The 27,793-nt window shown below is 41.0% G+C and overlaps 1 protein-coding gene and 2 long non-coding RNA genes across 3 annotated transcripts in view; 2 read left to right on the plus strand and 1 right to left on the minus strand.

Moving 5' to 3' along the window:
- Positions 1-43: 43 nt before the first annotated feature.
- LOC142933837 (RNA polymerase II elongation factor ELL2-like) lies at positions 44-21,856 on the minus strand. The gene is made up of 12 exons (XM_076078097.1): positions 21,676-21,856; positions 21,032-21,079; positions 10,834-10,961; positions 9,516-9,679; positions 7,323-7,567; positions 5,945-6,069; positions 5,706-5,820; positions 4,691-5,174; positions 3,904-3,955; positions 3,344-3,515; positions 3,178-3,222; positions 44-2,506 (listed from the first exon to the last, which is right to left on the minus strand). The coding sequence occupies exons 1-12, from the start codon at positions 21,811-21,813 to the stop codon at positions 2,396-2,398; spliced, it is 1,827 nt and encodes a 608-aa protein (XP_075934212.1). The 5' UTR covers positions 21,814-21,856; the 3' UTR covers positions 44-2,395.
- LOC142933840 (uncharacterized) lies at positions 12,728-20,551 on the plus strand. The gene is made up of 2 exons (XR_012947625.1): positions 12,728-13,929; positions 14,073-20,551. It is a non-coding gene; the product is annotated as an uncharacterized LOC142933840 (long non-coding RNA).
- A 2,288-nt stretch (positions 21,857-24,144) lies between the features above and the next one.
- LOC142933587 (uncharacterized) overlaps positions 24,145-27,793 on the plus strand; it is a 5,047-nt gene continuing 1,398 nt past the window's right edge. Inside the window, exons 1-2 of the long non-coding RNA XR_012947607.1 lie at positions 24,145-24,266; positions 24,557-24,761. This is a non-coding gene — a long non-coding RNA (uncharacterized LOC142933587). The remainder of the gene's footprint in view (positions 24,267-24,556; positions 24,762-27,793) is intronic.

A 27,793-nucleotide genomic window follows, 5' to 3' on the forward strand; every position in this document is an offset into this window, starting at 1 on the left:
ATTACCTGCATCGAAAATTCAAAGAGAAAGGCTCAAAACTAAATCACTTTGATGTTTTTATTCCTTTGAACAACAGGAAAAGAGCAGGTATACATCTGTCAAATGCAGTTCATAAAACATATTCTCTCTTCTCTGACTCCTCTGTGACTAAGATGAGGCTTTCCCTTCAGCAGGTATGTAGAACAAGAAAAAGAACACCTGTGTGCAGCACTGGTGCTTCGTAAATATTCAGTCCAAAAAAACAAAACACTTCATGAACCTTTTTTTGTAGCTCGTGATTAAGACTTGCACCGATAAATAAAATGCATTTAGTGATTTTGGAAGAAATATTCTGTCTTCATGACCAGTGATTCATTCATCCTACTCACATAACCCACAGATAATTATGCTCTTCAATCAACCGCACCATTATACCTGTCCCCGCCTTGAAACCTTCTAATAATTACCACCCACTCCATGATTGGGATTGAGTATTTTCACCATGTTTTTGTGTGTGCTTGAAATATAGCAGGAATCACTGTAGACGATCATCCAATCAAACTTCTCCATGTGCTCAGAGCTGATCAGACTGAACGTCAACAGGAATATCAGCGGCAGTATAAACCAAAGTGGTATTCCTAATGATAAATACCTGACCATACATCTCAATGATGATTATGAAAAACAGAGTACCAGAAGGATTACAAATGCAACTGATGAATGAGCAACGCCGTCATAGCCAATCAAACTGTGCATTAGACATTGTGTTTAAAAAATTACATTATGAAACATTTCCTTGAGAAAGTAATATTCAAACGTGTGGGAAAGCCACTGTTGGCATTCATTTGAACAGAGAAATGGCTAGGACAGGTTTAAATGTTACAGCTAACAGGAATATATAAGGCAGACAACAGATGTGTGTGGATAATGACTCCTTGTTGATATTGGCAGTTTGAAGATTTTGTCTTATTAAAGTGTAACATTAAGGCTTTCCATGTCATTGACTGTGTGGTAACATTCTGAACAAAAACCACGAAGATCAATTACAATCTGCATTGAAATGTAGCTAGTCTGCTGTCCCCCCCCCTTTTCAGATTGGGTTTAGTGCAAAAAAACTGAATGGGCAATGACTATTAACTGGAACCTGAAGGATATGAACCCTCCAGGCTAGTAATTGAAATAGTACCACAACTTTTTATGACAATCCCATTCACTCTCTGTGTCAGGTCATACAGTGACATAACATGTTCGGCGAACCTTTGATCAGCTCACAATCTCCAATCCAGCTGCTTGGAACAAACAAAACACTTTGATCTAACAAGACCTGACGCATCAAGCCGAGGAGACAAACAGCTCAGAATAAAGGCAGGTGGCTTAAAAATAAATACATCAGTAGTTCTAAGGAAGAAAAAAAGAGAGAAAGACACTTCTATCCAGTGGGTTAGAATACTGTAAACTAGAATTAGGGCCTGATAAACAATGTCAGTAATGGCTTTGGGGAGGAAATCCCCAAATCCTTCACCAAATTATTACAACAGCCATCAAGGCCAAGCATGTTGGTCCCTTTACCAGTCACTCAAAAGAAAGGGGTGTGGTGAATAAATACTTTAAACACAAGTGCATTTGGGAGATAGCCTCAACTAAATCTTAACAAGTCAAAACATTTGTATATTTTACTTCTTTTTTTTCCCAGTGGAATCAGCTGCTTTCAAAATGTTAGCAAGTATTTTAAGAATTTGAAAATGTAAGGACCATATCATGAAGCAAGCTGAATCAGATGAATTCAGGTGGAAAGTACGAGCCCCTTACTGGCTGAATTGCAAAAAGATCTTCATTTTAATACATCACTTTATATACACACCCTAAAAATATTATTTTCCGCCAAGAAGTAAAAATAGTTCACTTGTTTCCTGTACAAAATTGAGTTCTTTAAAAGATTGTGTGAAAAATCAAGTTTCAATATCTTGATGCAAATGCAGCAACGGCTTTAAACTAGTCTTGCTTCACGATAAACGCCTGAAACATTAAGGGGCAAGTAAAACGACCTCACACCGTTTAGTATAATAAGACATGAAGGCTAAACCTGAAATAAAATAACTTCAAACATTTCAGTTTTTTTTTGCACTGGGCTGCTTCAATCGAATATCATTAATGAGGCAACTCTGATATGGAATTAAAAATGACACTGCATGTCTTTGAATCTATAAAAATGGAAAGGAGAACACTGCCTACAGCAATGTTTGACAACACGTGTCAAAAACAAAAGTAAATAAGTGAAACTCATATTTGACATATTTCCATTAAAATGGCTGACACCGACACTGGTTTTAACAACCTCACAAAAACCATTAGGGCAATTTTGTTCCAAAGAAGAGCGTTCCATCTAAAATAAATCTGATAAAGGGGAGAGCCAATGCTATGAAGAAGCCTGAGAGACATCATAGTCTATGATTAGCTGCTTGATGTAGGACAGTTTCTCATGGAGATGTTCGCAGCGTTTCTTGTCTTCCCGGTAGCCTGGGAACTTCTATGGAGAGAAGAGAGAGAGAGTTTAAAAAAGGTTTTCACACCACTTGGTATATTCCCTTATTCTCAACCAGCAAATAAGTAGTTTGCCCTCAGCCAGGAGACAGATAATATCAGAGGATGAGAAATATCTTAACTGATGAGGCAGAATGGAGGAAAATGGAGGGCAATTGCAGAATTAATTTTAATATCAGAAGGGTCAAGAGGGGGGCTAATAGCCCTTTCCTCCACTTCCTACCCCCCCTCCTTCCAGCGGCCTCTCTCGGACCACACTCCTCTGCTAACTTGGCCTTCGTTTTGATCTGAAGGAGTCTGTTGAACCTTTATGATTTCATCTGATTTCGCGCAGAATCCCACCCGGTGGCACCGATGACAAGCATGACACTTAAATAAATCTTCTCGCTGGTGGTCTCGTTTGCTTATGTAGTTCATATAGACTCTATATGAACTACATAAGCAAACGAGGCTAATGCCTCTGTATTATAGAGGTATTAGCATCAAATTGAGACTGTTTCATAACCAATTAAAAGTTCCTAAACAGTAACTTTAAATAACATGTAGCTCTCTTGACATGTATTCCAGCACTGATGAGAAAAAAAAAAAAAAAGACTCCGGTGTGATGATGAAACAAATCCAACAAAATAATTTAAAGCATTTGAATGTTTGACCTACCTTTCGATACTTGTTGTACTTTTCTAGTATTTGGTCTTCCATTATCTAAATGATACAAAACACAATTGTATTACTTACATACATAATATTAATGGAGCTGCATAACGCAATACTATTGAAATCATTGCATGCGTGCCATGCATCAGATCAGGTTGTAAATATGCACCTTATATTCTTGTGTGCCAGGGGACAAGCTTTTGATCTTGGATCCAAGCTGAACAAACATGTGAGTTATGGTGGCGATCCGGGAGTGGAGGTCTTTGTATTCATCATACTCTGCACAGAAATCCTCCTGGTACCTCCCACGCTGCTCCAAGCTCATGATGGCGCCATATGTTCTACAAGAAGACAACACAGACTTTAACTTATACAACAATACTTTTTTTTGTTTTCTAAAAGAGGCCATTTCCTCAAACGTTCTTTTTATGTAGCACCTCTTTAAGACACAAGATGGCAGCATAAAGATACAGATAAGCTGTGCGCATACTGTATGCAACAGTATGTAGTTTGTAAGGGTAACTGCAGTATGCACAAAAGGAAAAAGTATGATTTGTAACGCAGCTAAGGATAAAGATACAGAGGTGCCCTCAACTATTTATTTAATGTTTCAGTAGAACCAGTTCCTCTTGTGGATGGAGAGAAATAACAAACGGTTAAAGATTGGGATGGTTAAGATCGTTGCATGGTGAGCACAACAAAATGATTTTAGAACATGTTTACACTCACAGCACATAATCCGGCTTCTCCTCAGAGGCCACAGCATTTGTGATGTCAGGATCTGGAACGACAGCATGGGATGAAGAAAATGACGTTAGCTGCAGTTGAGTCATTACAGTCATCTACATGACACTTTGCCATTGTCTGAACGTTAAGCAATGTATTTTTGTTTTGCAAAACGCAGCATGAGAGTGTGTGTGTGTGTGTGTGTGTGTGTGTGTGTGTGTGTGTGTGTGTGTCCGCCTCTGTGCAGACTAGCTAAGAGCTTGTGGGTATCAGTACACCTGCCAGCTTAGGGACGCAAAGCACTGCTCTGGCTGTTGTTGAGTCAATCAGCCACATAACACAGTGAGGACCCAAGAGAATGGGCTTAAGGGAGCCAACACAGTCATGCTTGTGAGATAATACTGTATAAATGAACCAGTGGGCACGGTCACTCAGAGAGACCTCGCACACAATCGCAACTGGCCATCAGCTCACAGTCTCTGTGGTTAACATGTTATTCTAAGTATAGCGGAGGGAACACAGTGTTTTGGAGATAGGGCCACTGCCTTATAACAGATGTAATATTCAGACCAAAAATAGTCAGAGAAGCAATAATGTGATATCTCCAAACTTTCTCAGAGTCCGACCGCCACATGGAAGTCAAAACGGAGGAAAGAGTTTATCACACAATATGAAATGTTAAAATCTATTAACAACCCTCTTCTTCACTAAGTTGACTTTCAGGACGCGATCAAACGGTATAAATGCTAGTATCAGTCACAAGGACAGTCTACGTAAAAAAGGGCCTTACTGTCAAGTTTGTCCAGGTTCTGCTTGAGATCAGGACTCGTCTCCAACCATTCACAGCCCTTGTTGTCTTTTAACCTCTCCCGCTCCTTGTCTTTGTGCTTTTTAGATTTCTTCTTCCTGTGCTGGCTGTTGGCGAGCTGCTGGTGAGCGCAGTCAGAGTCACCCTGTGGTGGCTGGTGGCTGCTTACTTTGGGTTCTTGATCACCGCTCTCTGAGACAGGCGTGTCAGAGGTGCTGGGCAGTTTGTGCATTACAGGAAAGCCATTGTGTCCCCCCGGTAAGCTGCTTTGGTTGCCAGTATGGTTACTTGTCCGTTGAAACTCAGTCTTTGTGTGGAAACTGGGGCTGAGCATAGGAGCTGCAATGTCATGTCCTTTGTTGTTTAACACTCCGTTTACTGTGGGCTGCTGTTGCAACTTCTGGTCCGCAGGTCTTTGTCTCTTAAGAGCTAGCTTTTCCAGTGAGTCAAAAGGCACGGGACGTTTCTGAAAAAAAAAAAAAAAAAGATCAAAATGAACCTCAATATGTCCTTACAAAACAACCTACAACCTAGCTTGTGGAGCTGATGCTACTTACAAAATACCATACACAGCCTTTACTAATTGACTTCACCTGTACGGTGTAAAAGTTAGCAGTCATCAAAATCCAATCTATAATATATATCTACATATACATGCATGGAATACTTATATTACAAACCGTCATGAAAAAAACATAGTTAAAAACAGATTGGTCATTTTTACTTCATGCATCACTGTGTACTATTGTGAAATGCTTTGGTGTGTAATGCGAAAGTGAGGGGGGGGGGACAGTCAGACAGAGATTTCTCCGTAGAGAATGCATGGATGGCATTATTTCACTTTTAATATTCTGATTCTATTTGTGTGCTATTGATACGATGGTGAAATGTATAACTTTTGTTTCTGTTAAAGAACAATACATTTGTTTAAAAACAACAAACACTTTCCACACTTTCACACATTTAAAGTTCACTGAAATATATAACGGCCATTTACCACTGCAGGGTTTTTTGCTGTGCTGAGATGTAGTGTCGTATCCTCTGAGGTCTTCAGCATTGACACATTTGCTTGAAGATTCCTTGATTGGTGGCCGATGTGTGGCTGCAACTTCCTGTTAGAACAGAAAGAAAGAAAAAGACAATTCACAGGTTAGACAAAAAAAATATTAGAGTTAATTACAAGTTTGTTGTAATAGATGGCATGTCCGTTTGGTTCAGCTTGTGCCTCTGACCCACCTGGCCAGCAGCCTGTTGATCTGCTGCCTCTCCTCCTCGCTGTAGCCTGGCCAGTCCCTCTGCACATGCTTGTAGAAGTCATCCCTCAGCAGGTAGCTGCTGTCTTTGGGATTCACTTTTGCCACCTGAAATAAAATACCCCGTATGATGTTACTTTAAACTCCCGTTAAAGTCTTTAATTTCTTTATTTTATAAAAAACAAAACAAATTGCCTTTATGTTAACTTAGATTATGTTAATTAATGCCCTGGGATTTATGGAAAATGACCAGTGATCTGTCAGAATCCAGTCCAGAATTAAAAATATGCATGGACCTGTATACATTTTGAAGGTCTGTGTAAAATAAAATTCACACTTGTATTATTCCATCTTATATTTTGTCAACCGCCACATTTGGGCTGGTTCCAAACTTGTGTTATCAGGATAAATCAACCACCACATGTATAGAAACTATAATCTATTTTTTTAAAGGTATTACGAGGAACTTTGTGGACAAAAGCGGTAATCTTTCGAGGACCAGAATCCCTCTCGAATCGTCATTTTACTGCAGCAGTGTCCGACAGTCGGCCCCACTCAGTCCTGGTTCTGGTTCTCCCGTGCCTCCCTTCCCTCCAGTGGGCCCAGCAATATGGCCCTTATTTGTAATAAGTGAGTAAAATATTACGTGCTGAAAGTGGCACATCCACATTCCTAAAAAGCAAAACCCTTTTTCTGAGATTCTGTTCCCAATTTAAGAGTCTCCGGCTTTAACCTCCTCTCTAATCTCTTCAGACTGACTTTCTCAGAGGACATCTATCTTTCTGGGGCCGCCTGACAGAGCGGCCCGCCCCACTGCAAACACAATCTCTGCAGAGGCAATTACAGCATCGACCTAATTACACACATGCACGGACACGAAAACCACATGCAGGCAGACACATCAACAAGCACAAGGGCAGTAAATACTCAGACACACCAATGCTGACACACAAACATCATTTAGGAATTACACAAAAATGTATACAGGAAAGTCACATGAAGTAAACTTTTAGATCTCATGTTTAATCAAAGCACAGCTGCCAAATTTCTTTATCATTCTTTTTTTTTTTTATTCGATGTTCGCAGTTTTTAATGGTGTTAAAATGCCTTTTAAAATGTGTTAATGGCTGACTGTAACGCTGTAGTATTTATATACATCAAACACGTAGGCAGTGTGAAAATGTATAGATCAACACAAAGCAACAGTGTCCACAATGATTTTTAAGATGTGTACAAGACTGTTTGGATTCTACACGTCATATAAAACATACAAAACCTCTATGAGCAACCAATTTGGCATGCAAGTATGTACATACAGTACAATATGTTTATATATGTGCGCACAAGTCATTTCTGCATACCTCCTCCAGTGTAGCACCCAGCTCGGCCTTGTCCTTTGGGCCGGCTCTCTCTCTCTCCAGCCACAGCAGCAGCTCTGGTTTCCTGTAGGGTTTGAGAGCTAGTAGGTGGATGATGCGCTCCCTCAAGGGCTTCTGGGTTGGCGTGGCCATACCGCCGTTCTTCCTGTTGTTGGTGGACTGCTTGTAGAAGCTGCTGTCTGATGCAGACAGAGGAGCTGGCTTCTTGTGGAGCTTGACACATTTAGCTGAACACACAAAAAAGTAGATAAGTGTAAGTGATACTCAGTCATACAGTGTAATTCTTAAAGTTGTATTTGTATTGCAGTGCCCCCCGAAAACTGTTTGAAACTGTTTGTTTGCTGCATTTTACATCCAAAACAATTCTTCGCCTTCAAATTTGTCTCAGCAAGTCACAAGACATCTAATCTTAGGAATTTCCTGAAATTTAAACTCAAGCTAATTGGAACTGATTTGTAAGCCCTGAGCAAGGAAACTCTACAACAGGACTTCAGTGAAATGTGTCATGCAAGCTTTAACAAATAAAACATTTCAGATCAAACAAAAGCAGACGACAGTTAAAGAAAACCAGATTTTACAATTCTCACCATTGCTTTTACCCGATCAACGTTTGAACATATACTCTCTGGTCTTAACAACTGGTTGACTTGACTAATGGGGCGACATTCATTAAATATCCTCTACTAACCTTTAAATCAGCTCAAATGTACATGTTGGCCTGCAGCTAGTTGTCATTAGATGTAAACACCCCATTGATCATTGCTTACATCTCTGCTGCAGGCAGACGGGGCAGTGAAAGCTTTCTCTCTGGGCTAATCCCATTACAGGTTAATCTGCTCTTTGAAGGTCAGAGTGGGGCAAAGATACTGAAAAAATAACACTTTCCTTTCAACCACAAAGGTGTGTCCTGCCAAGTGGTAATAACACCATGCATGACCATTACTCTACGAGCAGACATAAACGCTGATAAAAATACACAGAAGTATGTGCTAAGTATAGTGTGGGATGTATGGAGCATCAGATGCATGCTGTATAGGTTTAGGCATGTCTGATAATATGAACACCTCCTCGGGCTAAAAGGTGCATGTAGGGTGCAGTTAATAAAGGTTTCCCTATGGCCATATATATGTTATCTTCACCTAATGTTACACAATCGACACAGTCTAAATCTGGACTAAACCACCCAGAGTCTCGTCTTCCCTGGAGGGGTCCAGAATCAAGCCAAGAAGCATTATTACATAAGAACGGCAAAGGTTGAGTAAGAGAAAAAAAAGAGAGAAAGAAAGAAGGAAAGTAGCTTCCCAGTTCATGTTTCTTCTCATATCATTAATATGTTGGAAGGTATAATTGATGGCTAAGGTCTGGGACACATCAACACTTTGGTAAACGCTGCATGAAATGTGTTGTCTGTCAAAATTCAAATGGTGCAGCAATAAATTGTTCCCTGTGAATTCTTGCTATTCAGTTTCGTGGCAAACCTCTAGGTAACCCTTTTTTTTTGTATACGTTTTGCAACAACAGGGAGACATTTCTGCACAAGAAAAATAAAAATAAACTAGTTACAGCCCTATGGAGCTAATATTTCATCTTCGTAAGCCAAGTTTTAGAGATACAACCCCCTGCAAACTACATTTTTCAACAGCATAAACAGAAAGGACCTGGCTTTCAATCTTTGAATTGGCCTTCTTCCTCTGAAATGATGGTTAAAAGCAGATGCTGACTTTGACCAATACAAATCTTCCATTTCGCCAACACTCTTTTCAAAGCCAGATGTAGAGGTGAGACTAAATAGGACTTAACAACCTGACAAACAAAAGCCAAAAGAATTGCACAAGATAAATAAAAAGAGAGGAGAGTTAGCTTTTAGTCTTAGTTCTACAAACTAAAATGTGGCTTGCACATCTGGTTTCATTTCACATCAAAATAGAAAAATATCTGGTTTCCAGCTTAAAGCAAAGAACACAGCATTATTTTCTCATGTGAGGCACATATCCCAATTGCTTTTATTGGTGCTATTATATTTCTATTTTTATATGACATCATTGAATCCACATTCAATTTACTGATCCTTCTCCAAGCTTAAAGCTGTTTGGCCTCTCCCCCACGAACATCTGCAGATGCATCATCCTATGATCCTGTGCTTTTGCACCTCAGGGACCTCTGTTCTATTCTTACGTGGATGTGTGGCTCCGGGTTTGATCTCAATGGCAGAGCGGCTCCAGCTGTCCTTCTCCACCTGAGACATCCTGTCACGGGTCATCTGGTAGGAGTCGTCGGTGGCGCACACTGTGATCTTGTCCTGGATGATGCCTTGACCTTCCAGCTGCTCGCGGTCGTCACTGCAAAAACAAAAACACGGAGCCATTGAACCGCAGGGCTTTCTGCTGGCTGTACAGTAAACACTGTAAAGACATAGGCCTATAAGCTATCTCAGGGCAGCATACAAACATGGACGCCATGCAGAATAAAGTGGCTTTGTGGCGAGAGCTGGCAAGGACAGGTCTATGGTTACTGTACGTTATGTCACACACTAGATATAGCTCTGCAGTCCGCTGCATGTGAGAAAGCCACATATGCTGGTTCAAAGCAGGGTAGAGCCTGTGGAAAACCACCAGGATTAGCTTGCCTCCTGCCAGCACACTTGCAAAACGAAGATTGTCTTGGACAAAAGAATAAAAAGTTAAATACATGAAGCTGGTCTGCATTAATGCTGTAAATAAATCAAGGACTATGATGCCAAAGTCTTTTTTTTGTTCATATTTAAAAAATAGGAGCCTTTTTCCCCCTGTTCCCAAATACATTTTCATAACACAATAATAAACAGGACTGACCAGTGATGATTTTTCCTCTTTATCCTCTAAATATCAAAACTAATGTGAAGGCAGAGAGAGCAGGATCTTGCCCTCACACTGTTACGTTGTTTGTCTTGGCTCCAGCAGACAACTTTGAGTTCAGCCCAGTTAGCCATCTGGCAGCAGGAGGCAGCAACAGAGCATAACTCTCGGTTTCCAGGCATATCCACTCCATAAACAAGGCATCACAGGTCTCAATAATGAGAGGGTCAGCCCAGAAATATACAGGAAATTTCAATTGCCCCATCCTGTGTACAGCAAGCTGACTGTCTCTCTTGATGCCCTCAGAGACGTGGGCACACAGAGAGCGGAAAGACCGGCGACTTATGAAGATGACAACAAGGTACCGTCTGGGGTCACACGCTCAAACACAAGCATCTAAAATTGTTGTGACTGATAAATCTGGAACATTAGCTAATTAAGCTGTGCTTGATTATTTGTTTCCAGAAAATATTTGCCTTTGCTAATCCATGTGGAAAAAAAAAAATTTGTTTTTTCCTGGAGCTTAAGACAAGATCGTGAATCAGGATAAAAGTAGGGTAATGTTTTCTGAAAAAATTACTAAATAGTACTTAATTTAGACTTCAATGCATGGACATACAGTAGGTGAAACAACAACTTTCAGCTGATTAACTCCATACCTTGAAACATATTGATGGATGCAGTCGAAGCTGGCTTGAGGTTGGTCTTTGCTGTCGCTGGATAAGTAGAAGGAAAAGACGCGAAGAGTAGAAGGGGACTCTGGTGTGGGAGCTGGGATCTTGATGAACTACGCAGAAGAACAGAAGAAATTCAGATTTTACTGAAAAACATACAGGCAGATGATTGGCAAAGTGTTGCATAGACAAACAAACAAACAAAAAACACACAACACTAAATACAGTCACCCATATGCCAGGTATGCAAGTATAAACAGGTTATGTGTATATGTGTCCATAATAACACATGACTGAAGAAAATGATACCAGCAATTTATTTTAACAAGTGTTTTCTTAAGACCAACCAAGTTCATGCATCTTTTGTTATCTTTCAAAAACTGTCAACTTTTTGTACGGAACAGTAATCATCTATTCAGCAGAATTTCAGAGAAACTCTGCTGCCAAACGCATTGTAGCCAAAAGCACAGAGACATCCAAACACAAGGTTTATGCAATCAACATAAATCTTTTTGTTTGTTTTACAAATGAACAGCCCAGTGCAAAGACTAGACACTGACAAATGTAGCTAAAAGATCCTAAATAAATAGTTAATCCTAAAATAACACTACCTCTAAAAGCCTGCTAGTATCTACTAGATGTTGCGACGTCAAATGGACCAAACTGACATACCAGAAGGGCTGCTAACAAACACACAGCTTGTAAAACAAAAAAGGTAACATGGCCATTGAAATTTAACAGATTTATCCTCTTGGGAGCATGAACGTACTCAACAAATGTAATGGCAGTTAGCCCAGTGGCTAATTATGGGATATATCGTGTGCCGATCTTATATTCTGGCACATGAAAAAAGCTCATTAGTTTCTTAAAAAGGACAGTATGAAACTAATGAGCTGTTTTCATATGTTGGGAGAAGCCTACTGAATACAGGTGACATGCATGCAAAGTCTTCCTTCAGTGTACAAGAAGAAAGTACACGCATGACCGGATAATTGTCACTGGAGAAAATCTGTGAGATAATGAGAACTTGCGAACATGTAGTACAGCAGTTGGACTACAAAGTACTTCGTTTACAATGGATGATCAGTTTGGAAATATTACAATGAAATAAAATGTCATATGTGCCTTTTGGAAACACCAACGGCAATCCACCACTTGCACATCTTGTTTTCATCACATCTCCAGGCAGACTTGCATGTGCAAATGAGTCACACACACACACACACACACACACAGACAAAAGATCTAGAGTGAGACTTTGTGCCGCTCTGTAACTTTAAATAAATCTCCTTGAGTAAACAGTGTTTTTAAGAGTCCGCTCCACTGAGGCGTCCATGAGATCTCCTGGCAGACTCAGTGGAGCGCAGCAGAGCCAAGGCTGCAACCTCCAGGGCAGACAAATGCACACATGAACACACACGCACACACATATAATAACAGATCAGGAAAAATGAGGATCAGAAAAAGGAAGAAGAATCTACACTGATTTGACCACTGAAAAAGATGTAATTGCACGTTTGCGAGAGCAGAATTCTGAAATACTCCTCTACTTCACTGCTATTTTCATTGAGCTTTATGGGAAGTTTCAGGACTACACTGCAGACGCACTACAGGAGTTTCAGGAAGCACACGAGTGAGAAATGGCTACAGAGAGATACTCCAGCTAGTCAGGAACTTCAGTAAACATAGTAAGTTAAATATCTTAGAGAGAAAGGTCCTTGTGCAGAGGAGATCCACACTGTCTTCACAAGTATTCTTCACTGTGTCAGCGAGGTCAGCAGTTACCCAGCAATCCCATTCTTCACGCTGCAGGCAGCTGTGCCATCTTTTATTGGGGGGGGGGGGGGGGGGGGGGGCGGGGGCAGCTTTAAGCGTAAAGTTATCCTGGGGGATTTCCTCTACTTTCTCCGGCTGTGTCCCTCTGCTCCCACATGATGCCAACCCACTCAGTCAACCATGTCCACCTGTGTGTGTGTGTGTGTGTGTGTGTGTGTGTGTGTGTGACACTGGCATCCACATAAGCTACAGGGGTGGGCAGTATGACCTCAAATTTATGGCGTACGCTATGTACAGTGTAATATAAAACCACTCTACGATACCGAAAGGCAGCGAAAGTTAGCGACTAACTGGTGAACAAAGCTGAGCATTTAACAACTTAAGACAGAAAGTTATTATTGGAGTAACATTCAGATGAATGCAAACATGACACCAAATGAATGCGCATGTTTCTCCGTGTCCAGTGGATGTGTGTATAGGCAAAGGTTTGCTAGCATGTTTGTCACATCAAATTAAATAGTTTCGTGTTGTTTTTATAGCTTGCTCCTGCTGTGAACATACTGTGCAGCCCACATTGAGCAGGGTGGCCCTTTGCTTTTGTGCCGTCCTTAAAAGTCCCATCAGATGTTTTGATGAAAGTGTGCAATAAAGCAACAGAGACGTTGGCTCTCCTCTCTTATCAGGGCGCTGCACATGTCTTTACAAGCAGGCTTTCACCACAGGAATTCATGCTCACTATATATGGCTGAGCTCTGACAGCACTGAAAGACACAGACCAGCTTGCTTGTAGCATTTGTGACACTACTTATGATCGAATGAGTTTGTGATTATTTAATATTTGCCCGTCTATCCCATCAATGATGACTACCTGCAATTATGATAATCGTTAAAGTTCTTATCTCCCTAAAAAAAAAAAAGAAAAAAAAAAAAAGAGTAGCAACAGGGCTAAGGCTAAGGTCGATGTCTATTTGGCTGTTTCATTGAGACAATTTCCTAAATGAGAAATTCACCGTGTCTACCTAGCAAATGCTGCTCATGTGGGTTTCTTGAAACAGCCCAGACAGATGGTGAAGAGCCTTGTTGCTTGTTTTGAATTCCACTCCCAGTGAAATCCAACTTGCAAGTGTGATTAGCATTTCCTGGGAGGTATTGGTACTTTGAAAGGTTAAGTGTGTGGCCGAGTGCCAACGGGAGCCAATCTGTAAGATGTAGGAACGCAACACAGTTGAAGGTTTTTGTCAGAGTGAGTTCACACATCCTTATTTGAGGATGCCTGGAAGAGCTGCAGATGTAAAGCACTTCTAGGTGAAAATTACGTGTTTTACAGAAGTTTGAAATTAATTCTTGATACACAGTCTGTGCAACTCAGTCAGTGAGGAGATCATCCTTCAATCTTCCTCCACAGTAACAATTAATAATGTATGCACTCTGTGTTCACGGGATTTCAGCTGTTGCGAATGTGTCCAGTCATGCATCGCACCCAGGAGCACCGGTTGGCATTAATCCAGTGGTGGCTGCTCGTATGACCTCTGCGGGCAGACTTAAAGACCCCCGCTATGCAAACTACAACAAGCACTCTCGTTCCCAGACGCTGGGGCCCGCATCAATGCCTGCTGCATTCTCCTGAGAGGCACACATGGCAATTCAAACACAGAGAGGCGCTCTTACAAAAAGGACTTAAAAGAATTCAACTGACCATGAATAATGAAATATTTATTGTCTTCCTTTCAAGTAAAATATTCAGGGAATCTGTGGCTTGATCTTTGCGATTCTTGGATGAAGCAAAAGAAAACTGAAGCAACAAAACAAGCACTAATAAAGTTACCAAGATGGCAAACACACTTGCTGCCAAGGGTCCATGCATTAGAATTGAATATAAATATTGCCCTACACTTGGGTGACTTATGACCTCAGTAATTCTCAGTGACCCTGAAAGGCCAAAAGGCAAAGAGGCGAACCTAAAAAAAGTGTGTTTCAACATATAATACATTCTTTGAACCGAACTCATGGCCCCTGGTGCCAACTAACTAACATATTCGCCCCCAGACACGCCAGTCTTAACCCCAAAACCTGCCTCTGTTACTCTTAACATTCCCCATTCTCATTCTAATTAACGAAGCTAGGACAGCCTCCCCCTGGTCGAGCCGTCTTTTCAATATTTCCTCCCCTGCCTCCGTCACCAGTAAATGTCTAAACGTTCCCATTTTTGTTCTGTGCCATCAATCTCTCTCGGAGGCATTACTCTTGGCGTATGCCTGTGTGTCCATCTGTTTCCTCCGTATGCAAACTTCTGGCTTCAATTCAGCTGTTAAGTTGTTTCTGTGTGTCTGACGGACTCCTTTCAAGTTTTAGAATTATAGAACAAAAGGAAAATGATCTGAAGGCTTGTTCTTTATGCACATACAAATTCAAGGAAATCAAATAGATGTAATGAGATGTTGCCGTTTCACTGGTGTGACCAAGCTTGCAGGAGAGAGATGTCGATCAATCAAACACTCTAATTAGCCTCATTAAGTTAAGTCTATCCTGAACTGAACATTTCACACACGCATAAATCAGCACACATTCATTACGTCAGGGCCTCCAAGAATTTTTGGTCGTGCTCTAGTTATACGAATCATTTTGGAAAAGAGGAACAAATGTGAAGATATTTAAACTTGTCACCTCATCAGCGTATGTAAGAGAAGGTAGCAGCAGTTTAAGGTTTGGTAAGTCGTTACCTGCAGTTATGGCACCTCTGTGCAAAAACAGGAAATACTAGTATGTACAGTGCCATCTGTGATTATGTGCAAATGTGTGTCTCTGTGGTATTCATGTCCCTGCACATGTACACCACATAATAATGGGATATTTTTTATGATAAAGGCAGTTTAAGCTAAAATGTTTTTATCTTAATCGTTGGACACATTAAGGTGGTGGTTCCATTTCCCCCCTGACCCCAAGTTTACCCTGGTTTTATGAAGGCTTTGTCATAACCTAAAGGAAACTTCAGCACAACATATAAAAAAGAGAAAAGAGGGAAACTCCAAACCATTACCAGCAACTACTTTCCATCTCCCTCACTCTGACCTCTGTGGTGTCTAATAAAAGCTAGAAAGCAACCTAAACGTACCACAAGACAAACAATCAGTTAACTGGGTCTTCCTACAACCACAGGGTCGGCTGTTTGATCACCGACACGTACTGTCAAAGGGTGCTTGAGCGAGACACTGAACCCCGAGTTCACAGCAGCCTATACTGCTAAATGCTTATGGGCTAATATACAGATGCAGAGAAAACCTTGTTTTGAAAATCTGTTTACTTGACAGTTGGAATAATCAGAGTATTCCCTTAAAATGGTTCAGTTTTAAATTATTGGTCTGCTCGCGTGGAAGATGATGTCATGGTAGTTTCACGTGAAGTTGCTATGACATCATATGAATCAGCTATGAATCACATTGACTATCTGTAGGAGAAAGCGAAATGGATAAAAATACTTTAATTTGGTAAAGTGACCGCAGACAATAGTCAGTCTTTACAAGTAGTTTTCAACATCATTTCATATTACATTTTTACATTTATTTTTATGATCGACCTCTTGTTAATTGTTTCACTTCTGGTCTTTCTGTTTTAGTCTTATGGACACACAAGCCTGTTGAATTAACTGACTGATAATTACTTTCTGTGGTATATATTCACAAGACTACTCCATTGACCTGAATCAGAGTGACCACACTGCTATTTAAAAAAAAAAAAGAAAAGAAAAATTCAGCAGCTTAAGTTTCGAAATAATAAAAGTAAAGACAGTCCGTGTGTGTGGCGACAGTATCTTAATGAGCCACAGTTCACTCTCGTCTGTCATAAATGACTCCACACGTAGAAGACGCAGGACGGGAGAGGCTCACTTTCCTGGCTTTATCAAACTATAAAGTCGATTGAACAAAAACTGTGAGAGACTGCTGTCGGTGCACAGGGCTTATGTTTCCTGCTAGCTTTTGGTTGAATGTGGGGTCTGGGTGTAGATCTCATGCAGGCTATTGTTTCCACATCCTCTGCAGCCTGAGTAATGGCCTTCTGAAAACAGCCAGTCTTTTGTTCTGGCCTCCTCGGCTCCAAAGTGGGATGCCATGGCACTGCTTCCCCTTTCTGGTTGATAGGAGGAGAGGGAGGAGGTGCTGGAGGAGGCAGTGAAACCTGTCGCCACCACCGCTGTCTGTTATCAGCAGGAGGCAAGTCCCTCTGGGCCCGGTGCTAATGCAAACCGTGTGCAAGTGTGTGTGTGCGCGTGTGTGTGTCTGTGTTAATCCAGCGTGAGCAAAGAGAGGCTCAGCTCCAGCTCCTCTCACCAGGGTGTAATCAGCATTACTGCCACTCATAAGGCTGAGGAGGAAGAGAGGCCAAAGTCTAGCTATCAGCCAAATATCTCCACCACTGGCTTAGAGGCACCCACAAGGACAGACACATACACATACATACGCTCAGACAGCCAGACAGCCAGCCAGCCAGCCACCACCCTCATCCTCACTAAACAAAACTGCTCATCATCTCATCACAAACAAAAGAGACGAATCGTTCCCAGGGCCACAAGTTGACACATGCCATTTAAGAAGAGTCCCCTCCCCAATGGACGACAGCCATACAAAACACAATGTGTGTCTGTGTCTCCGGCCGAGTGGAGGAGCAAGGGACGGGGGGCAGCAGAGGAGGACATACAAAGAGAGAAACTAGAGATTTTGTGTGCTTTCGTGTGCGTTTATGATCCCACAGTCAATTAGTCAATGCTTGGAGCTACGCAGTGTCTTCTCCCTAGCTGAGTTCCACATGCTGGCACTGGGTGATTAATGTGGCTGCCTTTAGTGGGAAACAGTGCATGTAATCAAGCCCCAGCCTGTAATCGCCTTCCATTCCTTTTCATTTGCAATTTCACAGAGGGACAGAGCCACTGCCAGAGCTGCTAGCTCCAGTATTTGGGGGAGAGGAGGTTGGGCATAAATGAGGAGGAGGGGGAAAGGAAGGGTGCTTTGCCACAAGCATCCCCTGAGGCCCCCCCCCTCCTCCTCCCCTCCAATGCCAACAACGATAAGTCTCTGGCAGGTGCCACAGGGCCAAACACTTCAACAAATTGTGGGTCACTGTTTTTGACAAAAAGCTCCTCCTTCTCTCCTCCCAAGAAAAGTGGGTTCTTCCAGAGAATGCTATGTTTTCACACATGCAGGGCCATACCATGACACACATGTGTGTATGGGGGGGGGGGGGGGGAACAAGTGCCCTTTTATGCCTCATTAGCTCACAGTGTCACAGGACACGTTCCTCAGCGAGCCAAGATGTGCTCCATATCTCCAAGCTGCTTCATCGGTCAGAGAGCACATTTTTCTGCAGCCGCCACTGCTGCTGGATCTCAGAGGGCCACTTGTCCGCTCCTTGCACTCACACGTTCGCTAAATAAATATGTAATCAGGCCGGTGCACAAGATTTTCATTCTTGGCTTTTTTAGAGAAAGTAGCAAGCTATAACCACCAGTGTTTAAAACATCATAATCACTCAACAATCCACACACACACACACAAAAAGTCTGCTTACATTTTATCCTTGTGTTAAGTACCTTCATTTTATGTGTCAAGATGATTTATGCAGAAACTTTTTACAGAGCATTATATTGCAGTCCAATTTCTATAACTATGTACACATACAGATTCAAGTCTAGACTTCAAACTCTGGTCATGGGTAAATAACTGGATGTCTATGGTGGAAGATGTTTGCAGTGCTCTCCATTTGAGTCTCCACTCCATTAGATCCACAGCAGGGAAGTTTCTATTATGTTGGGCACAAACAAACCCTGAGGGCAGGCCACAACACATCTGGGCTGACTGTACTCGATTCAATTTGGGTGATCCAAAGAGGTTGACAACACACAGCCTGCATTCCCCCGCTCATTGTTATTCAAATCAGAGGAGACAACACACAATCAGAGGGGGACTCTGGGGATCTCAGCATAGACAGCGTAAACACACACACACACACACAAAATACACTCAAATGCAGACACTCGTGGAAAAGCAAGTGCCAAAGATTCCCTCTCTCTTTCATACACACGGGCAAACCAAACAAACACACACACAGCTATAGACACACACACACACACACACACACACACACACACGCACACACGCACACACAGAGGGTCCTTGGGGGATCCACTCCGGTCCTGCCGGGCAAAAGACTGCAGCACAATGGGCAGAGGAGGCATGACAGGAAAAGGGAGGTGGGACATGAATAAATCATGCCTTTAGACCACACAGGACACAGCATAAACACACAAATAAAAAACAAAACAAAAAAAAACCTGCCACACCCACGCTACAGCAAACGAATGCAAGCGTTTAACGCATAAAAATACATGCATACATGCACAGCATGCAGTGTGTCACTCACACACACACACACCACTTAGGCATGAAAAATGTGCTCTCTCTCTTTCAATACACACACACAGAGCAAAAGTGGGACTCCAAAATTAGCAGGGCAGAGTTCATGTCATCTGCCTAGCTATTACTGCAGCAAAATTCTGCCAGCGCTACACACACACACTCCCACATACAAAAACACACAGTTGTGAATGTCTGAGTCAGGCAGACAGGGAAAGCTAATGCAAACTGAAGTCATGATGCCTCACGCTGTAATCAAGAGCATTATGCCTCCTGTAATTACCTCTAAACATTCATTTGGCTAATAACCTTTAGCTCTTAGTGCCACATGCAGGGAGCGGTGTGAAATGCCCTGCAATCCCTCAGCCATCACAGTGACAGCAGCGGTGCAAAGATGGACTGTTGATGTGTAAAACCTTCACTCTTACACGGGGTGCAGGACAAAGCCAGTTAACTAATATCCGAAGCAAACTAGATTGATGCGTGTCCATTTAAAAACACTTCATTTTACAGGAAACGATAAAATGGGTCTGAATCCAATCATAAAGCCGTGTTTTATGGCTGACTACTTCTCGGCACAAATTGTGAAGCTGCGGATTGGATTTGCCGTTTTTCTCCTAATTTAATGCCACACATATTCCTGTCAAGGCCTCGTGCCTTTGCAGTTGGGATCTAAAGAGCCGGAAAAAAAAAACCAAAACAGCAGCTGACCAACCTCCAACACCCCGAGCAGGGAACGGCAGTACTGTGGTATTGTTGCAGTTTATGCAGGAGATTGTGTCGAGACTCGACTGAAACTAAACTGGATGAATTAAAAAGCCCCACCCACCAGCTCATAATAATAGTAATGATGGACAGGGAGTTAAAATGAATTTGACTGCCCTCAAGGAAAGAATAAAGATGTCTGTGCAACTTGTAAAATGTACCTCAGTGCATCAAATTCCGCGTAAGTCCGAGAAACGCACAGTCCAAGACCACGCACACACTTACAGGTTCAATCCAGTCTGTTAACCACACAAGGCCCCTCACGAAACTCACCACCACTCAAGCTCATCTTGTCGTGACAGGAAGGGGGTTGAAACTCTTTCCAACCAGCCCATGCAATTAGAATTGACTTAAAAGTAAAGTATTCCCCAAGGACACAGCTGCTCCTGACTTTAGTCAAAACACACATAGTTCAGGCAAGATACGGCCGATTATGATTCAGTTTCAAGAGCACAAGAGTATTCAAGTGTAGAACATGCAGCGAATACGCACTCATTTAAAAGATTATTTCCCCAACTGAGAACAATGTGGTGCACAAAGGTAATCTCTGTCACTGAAGGCTTCTCATTTGACTTATGATAACTCCTTTCTCTGCTGCAGACTCTGCCGCTGTCAGTGCACGCACACACACACACACACACACACACACACACACACACACACACACACACACACACACACACACACACACACACACACACACACACACACACACACACACACACACACACACACACACACACACACACACACACACACACACACACACACACACACACACACACACACACACTGACCTAACAAAGCCTCTCCACAGTCACCAGTCTGACCCAGTAACCTGCATGCATCTTATCTACCAGGGACGTCCAGCTATAAGCTCCCATCTGAGCGCTCCCACTCATGCAGTATGTTGAGACGTGTGAGTCAACAGCCATGGGTGATGAACGAAAAGCTTCTTTGAGTTTTTAGAATTAAAGAAATGATTAGGCTCTTGTTTTAACTTAATGTCACGGTGATATGTTGCCTTCTTAACAAAACCCTCCATTTAAACAACTGAGCTAAGGCCTAGGTGTAAGCTGATGAATATCCCTTGGTGTAAAAAAAAACAGTGATCTGCATTGTTATCTCCTTCTCCTTCTTTGTTGCTAGATTGGATTTAACAACATCACACCTACTGTGCACAATAAAAAAAAAAAAAAAAAAAAAAAAAAAAAAAAAAAAAAAAAAAAAAAACTTACCCCTTGGTTTCCTTTGAAACAAATTGATGGCTCACTTGGCAAAGAGATCTGAGGTAAAAGAAAGACAGAAGCATTTATTGTGACTTTGTTGCACGCATGAACACAGCTCTGTAATTTAAATTAGTCAAGATAACAAAAAAATGATGCTGTAATGTGTTTACATGTAAGTTACACAATCAATAATGCCTGTGTGCTGTTAATGGTATCCACTGGAGCTAATTACGAGCCTATCTACTTGTCAATTAACTTGGCAGACTGCAGGCTCTCTGCTTCACTTTGAAGCACAAAGAAGGTTTCCCAGCAAACAGCTGACGGGCTCCTCTTTCCCGACAGTCACAGGGTTCAGTCGTGGTATGCTGCTCAGCGATGTAGCCAATTGATTCAGAGGTGACTGTAAACTAGTTGGAGCGACCCTCATTTATATATTCATTATTTATAGTCTACTAAAATAATCTAAAAATAAATAAAATAGGAAAAGCTATATATATATATATATATATATATTAAAAAAAGTAATTCAACAAAAATGCGACAGTAAGACACGTTTGAAAACACAAATAAGCTCAGCCGACAACTTTTACAAGAGTAAATTCATCTCCAAACACACGCGCGCACAAACACATAAACACCCGAGGTGAAGGTACCTTGAGTTTTTGGTAAGCCTCCAGTGCTCTGATAGCCGTGTCCGTGAGCTTGACATGGTACAGCGTCCTGTTGGGGCTGTTTTTGTTATTTTTTCCACAGAAGAGCCCGTAATGGTGCTCCTGCCTGAGCGAAGCCATCGCTGGCTTTTCTCTCTGCCCCGCAATTAAAGCTGCTTTCCTCTCTCGGCTCAGCACTCTCCCTGAAACGTCACGGGGTGGGCGGAGCCTCGGTGACAACAGTACAGCGCAGCAGACTGTACACTGCATTTCGTCATGACATTTACTGCCAATTTAACATCTAAAAAAATATTTCTTTCTTTAAAAAAGATCATAAAAATTATGTTTATATTCATTCAGTCGATCTTCATATTTGTTTCCTGGTTTGTCCCTTGAAAAATCATCTGTAGGATTTGTTGTATATTTGTATACATTTTCCTTTACTCATGTAGGAGCTGCACCATCATTTTCTAATACATACAATGGGTCAAATGGCGATGTATTATGTGAAAGGGCTAATGACAAACCCAATTCTTCCGAGCTCTACGGAGCGTTTTAGCTTCATTCAGCTCATTGTTTTGGTTTTTAAACCAAAGTGTCCTCATTACCAGCAGCAGCAGGCAGCTGTTTTCAATGAAAAGTGCTAAAAGCTCACTACACGCTACCTGCCCAGGACCCAAAGGCAGGCAGATACAGTTAATGGCTAGATGGTGAACATAGTTGAGCATTAAGCTAAGAGCCTGGAGACCAAAACAAAGTTAAAGAGAGAGTAAATATTGAACTTACATTTGTCAGGTATCTCCTTGTGCAAAACCTGGGAAATGATGTGATACGATGCATGTAAACCATGGAGAGAATTGAGTCACCAAATTGTGCAGGCTCTGTTATGTAATGACTATCAACTACGTTAGGAACGACCAAACAAGCCGATCAAATTCTCTAGCAGTGTAGTGCCAACTATAATGAATGTGCCAGAGTGTGTGTTTAATGATAGGCCAACATTTAATTGGATAATGATTTATTAATGAAACAAGACAAGGCTTTGTTAGCTTTGCCAGCCAACAAATGTGGCCTGTTAGTGAGATTGTTTATATCTTATTGTCATAGCACAAGAGTAACACACTAATCCTCTCTCAGTATGACAGAATATTTATCAACCCATATCATCATATAATTTTTTTTGGCGGGGGGTAAAATAATCAGTAGTGATAAAATGCTTATTTTACATAGACTGTAAAAACTAAATAAATTCTAAAAACAATTCAATTAAATGAAAAATTTCTTATCTTCTTTGGTATTTTGATGATTGCTGGATAATATGTATGTTGATATTGTCCAATGTCAAGTCTGTATTTGATCATTTGACGAGCGGATACTATGAGGTGTGTGTGTGTATGCTTCATAACTAGCGTGCACCAGGGCCGGTCATAATAGTGTGTATTGGGGCCCATCAGAACTACACTCACACCACTGCTGTGGATCCACAATCAGTAAATGCATTCATCCTGAAGTAGTAAAAATAAATTATATAGTTGTGGTAGAGACAGTATAGCTTATTATGTGTGCTATGCCAAGACATCCACCAAATTCATAATTAGTTTTCTCTCTTATTTCCAGACAATACAGCTAAATGTACTAAAACAGTGTAAAAGTGACTATGATTGTATGACAATCTTTATATTAACTAAACTGAAAAGAGTGTGTTGGAGAAGTTTTTTGGTACCTTTAAGGGTCTCCAGCTCCTCAGTTGACCTTTCATGTATGTTCTTTGTGTGCCAGTTGCTCTGTAAAAGGACATTTACTGCCATAGGCCACACTGCCTGTAAACTTTATAAAATGCTGGCTTCCAGGGAAAAGACAGACTCTGTTAAAACTCAATATTAATAGTGTTAGAAATCTCATTCAGTGATATATAATAGTGATAACCAAATGTAAAAGGTCAAAGTTAATTTTACATTCTGCATGTAGAGTGTTGTACAAACTGATGATGTCCAAGCATCCTTGTCGTAAGACACTCAGTCAGAAAAGCAATGAATAAAATGTACTAATTTATATGCATTGATTTTACTGTGGGCTTATGGGAGCAGCCATGTTCAACAGTTAGATAAATAATTAAATCATATTTAAACAATGTAAATATTTAAATGGGTATATCATTACTGCAAATATCTGTCGTTTTTAGTTTTTGAATCAAATCCTAAAGTGTGTGGTGAACCATGTGAGGAGCTAAAAGAATAAAGAAAAAAGGAAAACAAAAGCGACATTCACAATGTAGGTCAGTTTGCGAATAATCCTTGACACAAAAGATGCTTATCCTGAGGGGTTAATGGGCTTAGTTATCGTAATTTTTGACAGTCCGTCCAACTTTTAATTTCTCTTGTTGGTTGTTGGAACCAACAGAAACAGGAGCGCCTCAAACTGATACCGAATCCACTGCTGGGTAGATCTGTTATCTGTTAAGAAAAGCCTCGTGTTGAATTCATGTGTCTCACACAGCTCAGCAAACATGACCAAGCTGAATGACGACAAAACCCATAACTGCGAGAAAGTGCACAGGTGAAGGTGGAGGTTGGCGAAGCAGATGAGTCTGACATGTAAGCCTATTTAGTTAAATTGCTAAGCTACTCTCTGAATGAAAGTACATAACAGGAGGGGGAGGGGTTACTGGAGGTCAACAGAGAACAGGTGGTGCTGAATCTTTACATTATGCACTTCTATCAATCTGAGATTTGAAAAAAACCTGAATCTTCTAACCACCACGTAATTCTCTATATCCAATAAACCGTGTGTTATAATAAATATATGAAAATTCAGCTCCAGAAGAGACCGCATACTGTGTAATAGTACTTAAAACAGCAGTCCTTCCCCCCACTGATGCATGTAGGTTTGAAGTCGCTCCTCCAACAGCCAAGCAGTGCAAGATTAACCCGTGTCAGCCCCTCCCTCTTCTTTACCTGGCTCGTCTGTCTCATCCACTCATTGTCTCTATGGCTTGCCATCTGCTGCATGGGAAACCGCTAATGGACACCGATCCCCTGGGAGTGACGTTTCACACCTGAGGTCAGTGACTCCCAGGACACCTGCAACTGGTAAGAGGCAGCTTGTTCACATTGGATTATTGTCCCTCATGTTTCTTCTTCTTTAGTGCAGAGCGGTGTGAGCTAAGAAAACTGTAAGCGTCTGATAACATGAGGGTGAAATATACAGATTACATCAAAGCCTCATGAGGAGAACATAACGGTCTATGAAACATGATATGTACATGCATGTCTACATATGGCTCTGTTGTGAGTGGGAGAAGGAGAACAGGACTTTTTTGTCTGCATTAGGTTATGTATGTGAAGACATTGTGTATTAGTTTTGCAGAGCCATCATAAATGCAGTAGTGTGAATATAGAACCCCTTAACTATTACTCAGCATCCAAAAGAGAAAGAAAGAGTTAATTCCAAGAGCATTCCCAGTGAGTTTTAGCTACTTCAGTGTACTTCATGAACAAAATGGGATAAAAAAAAGCTGCAGTTTGTAGCAATTGTAAAGCCATTATATGGAGGATGTGATCATAGCATCACCAAATTTTGCAACGTCTAAATGTTAGTTGCCCAAAGTATAACAGACTAAATTTAAATGATGAAGTTATAAGGCATTGGCATTCACAACCAGACAGGTGAGACTCTTAATCAGCGTTTCTAGTTACGCACAGTAAATGTGCTGTTTCCATAACTTTCCACTAAATGCACAAGAATAGTGCACTAATTGAAGACATCACAGATTCCATCTTTAAAGTCTTCTATATCTATAGATCCGTTTCTGGGTCATTGAGAGGAAGTCACCTTTTTCTACTTGAAATGTTCATCGATAGAATTTTGTTATCCCCACAAACACACATACACTGCATATGTAAACACATATGACATATGTTTTTCATATGCATTCAATGATACACACAAAAAGCATGCACATGATGACTGCAGTGTGCATCACTGCACATTTCACTGTGAAGATTTCCACAAAGACAATGCAAATGACTCAAAGACTGAGGCTTTGAGTGAGTGTGCAGCGTGCTCATTTATATTCCAGCGTGCATTGTGCACATGCAGGCACACACACACACACACACACACACACGCACACATGCACACACACACACACACTCACACATTGTTATTTCAGCTGGCAGAGATGGTGTATCAGGCAGAGTGAGAAAGTGCTCACGAATTTGAGAAAGGTATCGGGTTAGACACACCAACGCCTTTTCTGTGAGACGCTAACGCTTTGCCTAGTGTCAAACTTTCACCGGCCGAAATTTTAGATTTTCTGTTTTTGCAGCTGCTTCATCAGAATATTTAAGTTAATAATTGATTTGTATTGTACTGACCTTCAGCATTCAGAGAAGATTAAATCCTAATAAGTATTTCTGTTTTTTTAATGACCTCCTTTTACATATAGCAAAAAGTTAAAAGGACGCACTGTGAGAGAACTATAGATGCTATATATATATATATATATCTCAAATTGTCTACTCTGATACTTCAAAAGTCAAATAAATGTGTAAGCTGACACACGTTATCAAATCTTTCATAAATCTTTATGTCCGTTGTATCTTACACCACATTTTATTCATCATTTTCTAAAGAAGGACAAGCTTATTCCTCCACTGTATTTAAAACCAGTTATATAATTTAAATTAGGTTATTTTTAATCCATGTGCACTAAACTTTAGATTAACAAAAATGAATTCCCAACCTAATAAAGGAAAACATTATGGCACAGGTGTCGTCCAATGCTCTAAGGTTCTAAGATGTGAAGATGTCATTCAAATATTTGCAAAAACAAAAGCTCTCTTTCCCTAACACCCAATTTATCAGCTGTGGTTGATAACTGAAATGTAATGGTGAGTTTAGTTTGTTGCAACTCATCAACTATACTACTGAGTATTTGGTTAAACAGTCTTGTTGTATTTTACAGGATTATCTTAAAGTCTTTTTTCGATGTTTTCATGAATTGGTCAGTAGCTTCTGGTCATGAGACGAGAGATTACCGTTGGTTGAAACTTCATGACCCCATGCACAGGAATGTGCCCTCAAAAGTGAAACCCAAAGTTAAATGTTGGTTTAAGATATAAAATAAAATAAAAAAAACTATAAATCAACATTTCTTTGTTTTCTTATAATTACCTGAACAGGTAAAAGAAGGTAACTTATAACTGTGTTGGATAAAGCCTCATAGTTAAAATCAGTTAGGAGTCCTAACATTGTTGCATAAAGCCACACTCGTCTGTGATTCAGAGGTGGAGGAATTTCAATGCAGTGTGTTACTTTCAAGGCATGTTGGCAGTAGAATGGCAACAATACCTCTCCATGTCTGACTAAAGGCTGTTGTAAGTAGTCAGGGCCCCACAGAACCAACACGGAAAATACATGAGAGATGAGAAAACTCATACTGTACAGTAAATATGAAGCTGGAGCAAGTTAGCTTAGCTCAGCACAGAGACTGGAAATGGAGAAGCAGCTAGCCTGGCTCTAAAATCCAACGATCTGCACCTCTAAATGTCACTATCAGTGTTAGGAAATGCTACTTCTAAATGTAAATTGTTGAGTCTTTCCTACTAAGAAAAGTAACTTGCTAGAATAGGCCTACGAGAACCACAGGTCTACGGCATCTCTAACTCTGCAGGCAGGAGTGAGATACGCGTATCAGGCACAGTTTTCATTTCACTGCGATGCTCTTGTAACCGATTGCTTATTTCAAAACATAAGTAAATAACTGACTACTTGAATTGCAAACGTTTCTCGTTACAACAAAAAGTAATCTTGTTGTTACCCCGCGTTACCCCCAACACTGCAAATTTTCACATTAGATCTTGTTTGTTTAATGTGTACAAGAACCGACAATGTCTTGTTTTACCGGGGGTTATGTTCCAGGCTACTAACTGGCTGTTTGCTACAGCATCATGAGTAGCGTACAGAGAGGGGTATTAATCCTCTCATCTAATCCTAGCCAGGAAAGAGAATAAGCCTATTTCCCAAAACGTCAAACTACTCCTTTAAGGAATGTGATGAGACGGCATGAGACCTTATCTTTTGCTCTGTTAAGCATAACAAAATCCACGTCATGTTTTCT

The sequence above is a fragment of the Anarhichas minor genome, unplaced genomic scaffold (assembly GCF_050575085.1).
Source record: "Anarhichas minor isolate MPS153535 unplaced genomic scaffold, ASM5057508v1 ptg000062l, whole genome shotgun sequence".
NCBI classification, from domain to species: domain Eukaryota; kingdom Metazoa; phylum Chordata; class Actinopteri; order Perciformes; family Anarhichadidae; genus Anarhichas; species Anarhichas minor.

Excerpts from the sequence above, each read along its gene's own strand:
- LOC142933837 (XM_076078097.1), bottom strand. The coding sequence starts at position 21,813 with ATGGCTTCGCTCAGGCAGGAGCACCATTACGGGCTCTTCTGTGGAAAA. Across the intron at positions 6,070-7,322 it reads TGGGTGCTACACTGGAGGAG|GTGGCAAAAGTGAATCCCAA; the intron begins GTATGCAGAAAT and ends ATTTTATTTCAG. Across the intron at positions 5,821-5,944 it reads ATCAACAGGCTGCTGGCCAG|GAAGTTGCAGCCACACATCG; the intron begins GTGGGTCAGAGG and ends CTGTTCTAACAG.